The 6,158-nt window shown below is 41.1% G+C and overlaps 1 protein-coding gene across 2 annotated transcripts; it reads right to left on the bottom strand.

Annotated features, from left to right (window-relative positions):
* Positions 1 to 2,329: 2,329 nt before the first annotated feature.
* LOC148014944 (uncharacterized) lies at positions 2,330 to 5,486 on the bottom strand. Of its 2 annotated transcripts, none has more exons than XM_087665823.1 (3): positions 5,255 to 5,486; positions 4,531 to 5,183; positions 2,330 to 4,396 (listed from the first exon to the last, which is right to left on the bottom strand). In XM_087665823.1, the coding sequence occupies exons 2-3, from the start codon at positions 4,981 to 4,983 to the stop codon at positions 3,218 to 3,220; spliced, it is 1,632 nt and encodes a 543-aa protein (XP_087521949.1). In that variant the 5' UTR covers positions 4,984 to 5,183; positions 5,255 to 5,486; the 3' UTR covers positions 2,330 to 3,217. The 2 variants fall into 2 exon arrangements, with proteins under 2 accessions (XP_087521949.1, XP_087521950.1); XM_087665824.1 differs by having other exon boundaries at positions 2,331 to 3,801; positions 3,922 to 4,396; positions 4,531 to 5,483.
* Positions 5,487 to 6,158: the final 672 nt, after the last annotated feature.

Consider the following 6,158-nt stretch of genomic DNA (forward strand, 5'->3'; position numbering starts at 1 on the left):
GATCAATGTGGCTACTCTTTACCACTAGAGTAGTGACCTTCTTATTCAATTATGGTTTTATATCCTCATTCTTTATGATATATTGTGGATATCATTCTACTTGATGGGTTTCTAACCTTGGCATGTTGAGATTATAAAATATGTGGAGCAAAGTTTTTTCATTTTGGTAACGTTACAAGAACTTGACATTATCAAACATGTAGCAAATGGTTTTGGCTTAGAATAATAATCCAATCAGATTATGCTGACCATAAAAATGATTCACAAGTTTAGCATTCAGTGGAAGTCGATTTCCTTCAAGTGACTACTATAGTCCTACAAGCAGGATTGCAAGATGCAATGAATGTTTATGTGGTATATATAAGAAGCTTGGTGGGAACAACTATCAAGACTTTCAATAATTAATTGTACTTGGTTTGTTGATATTGGTGGTGGAAATTAACTTTGCTCATTTGGAAATCGCCAAAACAACATATTGTCCTACTGTAGCAGTGCACAAATTTCAAAGCATTACCACAATTGTGCTATGGGAAGTATGGTCTTTTCTCATTTTGACAAAACAGTGGATTGTTATGATTAATAGAATGTCATAGGTGATCAGTACTTATGCTTTGTTGCAATAGTCTTTCATTTCTAAAAATTTGGAATTCCTTATATAGGAAAATGACTCTTTGAATGAAAAAATGGATATGTTGCAAAAGGAATATAATAAAATGTTCATGGTTCTTTCTAATTTGCAGAAATGAGAAATCCCTTGGTCATGAGACTCATGCTCATGGTTTTGATGCAACAAAGTCTCATATTGATGAAGTATTTTTAAACATAAATTAGCAAGTTAAGATCAAGGAGCTTACTCTTGAAAAGATTCATGAGATAGATATTATGCCATTATCTATACATGAGACACATGGGGATGATATGTCTTATGAAAGTTCTGTCTCTAATTCTCATGAGATTCATGAGCATCACGAGCTATCAAGTGTTTGGGTATACTGTCAATTTATTTTTGTATCCCATCATGTTATATCATGATATGGTTTATGAATATGCCTATGGTTTTGATTATTGTCTCTTGAGTGGGTTATACAATTGCACTAAGGGGCTATGAGTATCCTACTAAAGAGGTTCTACTCATGGTTTTCTATATGGCTTATTTTGAAGCGCAAGGCTTTGAGTAAGGTATAGCTTATGTCATTGGATATGCCTACTTTTTGGGTAAGGCATTTAACATGGAATGGGTTTGAGTCATGGCTATAAATAGCCATCTATTGAGCTATGCCAAGTGTTAGCCATGGTTTGATATATTTTATGGTTATTACCTTAGTCTATGTTGTGTCTTTGTGCAAATGGACTTATAAGAGCATGTGATTAGTGGTTATATGCAGTTCTTGATCAAGTGTGGCCTAAAATGACTCTCTCATTTGCTCATCATGCTTCGTTGTAGTATGGGATCTTGAGAACATAGATATGTCTTGACAGTTTGTGCCATATTTCTGATTCATTGTTGTGTTTAGTACAGCAAAGACCCCCTCATCAACACACATTCCACCCTATCCTCCATGTTCCCCGAAGAGATGCACCAAGAAGCTCGAATACCAAATGTGGATTAGCTTCAATAAGGAGCATAACATCTTCTTTTGATATAATAGATTGATTCTGCAATGTTAAAGTGTTGTCAAGAGGTTCTATAGAGATCAAACTCCCACCACTTGAATCAATGTCATAGCATTTGCACTTCTGAGAATGTATAGAAAATCCAACTTCATGGACCGTTGATCAACTTACCATTTTCTTCACTTCTTTCTTCCATGAGTGCATCTTCATCTCCTACTCATTGATCATTGACGATGGCTATGGCTAGCTCCCCTGTAGAGAGCCACATGAAGGGGAGTCACATGGTGGCATACTCTCCACTTACCCTCAATGTCTTTCAAAACCCAAGGACTTATCAAATGATTATGTTTTCTAACTTTCATTGCTTTAAGAAACTTGTTTATGGATCACTCTATAGCTTTATGCTCCACACACACTCTGTCTCAGCCCCCTATGCCTGTAAATACTCCGCCTATCCCTTTCGAGGGTTGATGCTACCCACCTCATTTTATCTAGATCGGGTGACCTAGTTGATAACATCAAGGAAAAGATTAACTCTATTCGAGCCATGAATCAACCTACAGTCTAATCTGTTGGACAGCCTTCGGTTGTATCTTGTAATGATGTCATTATCAGTCCCTAGGCGGTCCTCTTCGTTCAAAACATTGTTATGTAGCGAGTCCTCAAAGCCAGTTTATAGAATGATTAGGCGTGTAAACTCTTTTTGGATACTTAATACACTACCTTGCAGCCTTTCTCTGATTCTCAGTCCCCCGAAAAACAAAGGAAACAAGGCAACTGTTACACTGTACAGCATGCACACGTTCATGTGCGTCATGCGTGTACATATAGACTCTTTTTGTCCGACAGGTAAATGCACGGAGGCATGCGTACACACTGTCTATGTCTCCCTCGCGTTTAATGTTCATGTCTGATGATGGACAGTCAGCAGACTGTAAACTATATATATGTATATAGATATATACGTCCACTGACACCCAACTTCCCCATGTTAGGAGCTCCGGATTTACTCACAGTTCAAGCTAATTCCTATCCTAATTGGTCTTATAATCCAAGTATCATGCGACTAAGCACAGGCTCTTGGAGCGTAATTGCACACGCACACTCTACAAGCTTCAATGGGGAATGTTGCCAACCAGTGGAGATATCATCCCTACTTCATAAGAGAGTCTGTCCGAGTTTCTTCTCGGATGCCACTGTTTATGAGCTAAACCCATAAGATCTTCCAACTTGATTAATAACTGGAATTATAGACAATCTGGCACAAGCTTAATGTCATTGAAAGCTGTAAGCAATAGAGGCACAACTTATGTTGGCATTGCAGTGGCATAATTTTTCAGCCAGTATTAGCATTGCCAAGATTTGAGCTGTAGTGAAGCATGATAAGTAGGGTGCCAACTTTGTTGCCATTGGATCAGTAATAATAAATACACTTATCAACACTAGTATAAGCATCCTGATTAAGCTTGCAGTAAGCAGTGATCATAAGTAGGGGGCTATGATCACTTTTTCCATTGGATTAGCATACTGGGAACTAGCTGGAAGCTTGTGGAAAATAAGTACTGAACAGGGGGTTGGCTGAAGTTTGGATTTGGCCGGGGGATTAGGCATCTCCAAGTCTACTGGGATTAGAAATGGTATAGAAGGTGATACCCAGTGGATGAGCTCGTTGCACAGGTATGTTGCCAGCATTAGCATTAATGTTAACCTTGAGCTTCATACTGGAAGTTGAAGGGGCTGATGATGATGCTGAAGCTGAGTAGCATGAGCTGTTCTGATGTTGTTGACATTGCTGCAATCTGCTGCGCAGACAAATATGATGCTGCTCTTGAGAGCTTCCCAGGCCCTTCTTGCATCGCATCTCTAGCACCCTCTTGTGAGAATTGGAGTGCTTGTAGCTCAGGAAGGTTGGGCTCTTCGCTGGCCTGTACTCATCGAATAGCCGCCCTGATTTGAAGCGCACGCCACATGCATTACACAGCGTTTTTGGTCCAGCTGGACCAGCACGCCACTGAGGGGTCTTATGGGAGAAGCAGTGTGTACACCTTCTGATTACTGTTGCTTTCTGCTGATCAGAAAAACTGTCACCAATGTTCATGTCATCAGTCTCGTCATCAGCATTATATTTCACATTCTGAGCATGAACTGTATCTCCATTACCATCATGCATCAGCATCTGATCCTTACCTGATAATCCACCAACCTTTAGCCAGCCATTCTTATAAGTAAAACAGTCAATATTTACTTCATTACATGCTTCACCAGATATAATGAACATTGCCTTGTTGCAAATGAGATAAGATGAACCTGAGGTGCACAAAGTGGGGTTCAAGTATGACAACTTGGATTCCAAGCTATCTGTTGGAGAGGAGCTGCCATTGCCCCATAGCATCATCGATGAACGGCATGCTTTGCCCAAGGAACGTGACCGTTTGCTCCTAGCTCTTCCAGGCACTGGGAAGAGAAAAGTATCAGCAAATAATGATTCCCGTTTGCAGGGATTTCTCGCACCTTCACTGATGTGAGTAGACACAGTTTTGTCTGATTCAACACTGTTGCCAATCACCTCTCGATGCCCATTAATAAGAGAATTTCCTGCACTATTGAAATCAAAATGCTGGGGTTCAATTAGAGGTGCTTTTTGCATCGTATTGATATTGTCAAACGAGGATTCCACATTGTTCAGAAGAAAGGACTCCATATCAAGGTTTGGTGACCCGAATACTGATGTTTCTTCATCGAGGGAAGAGAACCAATAATCAAAGCCCATATCAGCTTGACCCTGAGTAATGGGATCATACAAGCAAGTCACCATGATGTTAGGTGTACTGATAATGGTGTCGCAGAGAACGCCATATAAATTTGAAGAGGACAAAATCCAGAAAGATTACAGAATCTTGAAAACTGCCTACTTACAGGTAGCTGCAGGCAATCATCCTTGCTACATGTTACTTGGTCTGAGAAACTGGTGCCACTTTGGTTCTGCAAGTGGGCATCCTCATTACTGGTGATCGTTTCTGCACACGAGGCCTTCACAGAGCTGAATCCTTCTGTGATTGAAGAGGCTCTGTTTCCAGTCCTTTGTGAAGAAGAACTGTTTTCAAGCATGGGAGCTGCAATGTCTTCATCAGAGAGATCCGAGAGATCGGCGATATCAAGATAGTCCTCATCATTGAAGTGGTCATAATCGCTGCTGTAACCAATTTCACTGATATGGTGATTCAAGTTGCCTGGTGATGCCTCACTAGTACAGATGCCCATATATGACCACTGATGCAGCCTAGAATTTGCTGTGATGTTCTCTGAAGGCTGTGCAGTGTGAACCAATCTACAGTTGCAGCTGGGTACAGTTTGCTGCACGTGAGTCATTAATTAGCCACTTGAATGTACATGATGGATACAACTCCATGGGGGATATAAACCTTCAAAGCAACTGATCAGTTTAAAGTTGCCTGGAGATGCCTCACTAGTGCAGATGCCCACATATGACCACTGATGCAGCCTAGAATTTGCTTTGATGTTCTCTGAAGGCTGTGAACCAATCTACAGCGGCAGCTGGGTACGGTTTGCTGCATGTGAGTCATTAATTAGCCACTTGAATGTACATGATGGGTATAACTCCATGAAAGAGAATATAGACCTTCAAAGCAACTGATCAGGGGCATATACTGTCCTCCGAGAAGAGTGTAAAGCTCAATTGCATGAGAATTTGAGCCTTCAAACCCACTCAGGAGCACATATTCTGCTGTCTTTGTTCAATTGATGAGATCAGCTCTTATAGGAGTCCTGCTCATGTGCATCGTTTTCTGCTTTCTGGGGATTCAAAGGCAACAAAAAGGTCCTCTTCGTGCATTGACAAAATGTAACAAGATGAGAGCCCCCCCAAAAGAAACATTGGGACTGTTGCTTGATGGGTAAGGGCCGTCTGTACGCCTAACTAGATTGAATGTGATCGTGAACAGTGCAGCGAGAAACCTTGCATAATTTCATATAAGGTGGCCTGTTAAGTGCCGACGCGCTAAGGGAGGGAGAATCGAAGGAGAGGGACAGATTAAAACAACCGATTCTATTCCTAAATGAATTTAATAAAAGATAAGTTATTGGGCAAGTATGTAAGACATACACAGTGCACTCCTACCCGGGCCCCCCATATGTGCACAAGTGGCACACACATGCATGTACATTGTATAGTATACACACACATACACACAGACACACACACAATCTCTCTCTCTCTCTCTCTCTCTCTCTCTCTCTCTCTCTCGTCTCTACCTTATCTTCGAAGTTCGACTTTTGGGCCACGTTCAAGGATTGTCATTGTGACAGTTAATTCTACGACTACGCACATATGCACGCACACACAAAAACTCTCTCCCCACCCCCTCTTTGGGCCACGTTCGAGGTTTGTCATTGTGACAAGTCAGTTCCATGATTTCTCGTTATGTGATCCTCAAAGTGGTGGTTGCTCCATTGATGGATCACCCACACCACCTTGGTTGTGCTCACTTCATGATTCTCTTTTCCTATTGTTGTAGCCATGTGTT

The sequence above is a fragment of the Lygodium microphyllum genome, chromosome 24 (assembly GCF_053477565.2).
Source record: "Lygodium microphyllum isolate KBCC chromosome 24, Lygodium_microphyllum_v1.1.10, whole genome shotgun sequence".
NCBI lineage: Eukaryota > Viridiplantae > Streptophyta > Polypodiopsida > Schizaeales > Lygodiaceae > Lygodium > Lygodium microphyllum.

Coding starts and splice junctions, on each gene's coding strand:
- LOC148014944 (XM_087665823.1), bottom strand. CDS start 4,983: ATGACTCACGTGCAGCAAACTGTACCCAGCTGCAACTGTAGATTGGTT. Junction 4,397..4,530: donor ATGATTGCCTGCAGCTACCT/GTAAGTAGGCAG, acceptor CCCATTACTCAG/GGTCAAGCTGATATGGGCTT.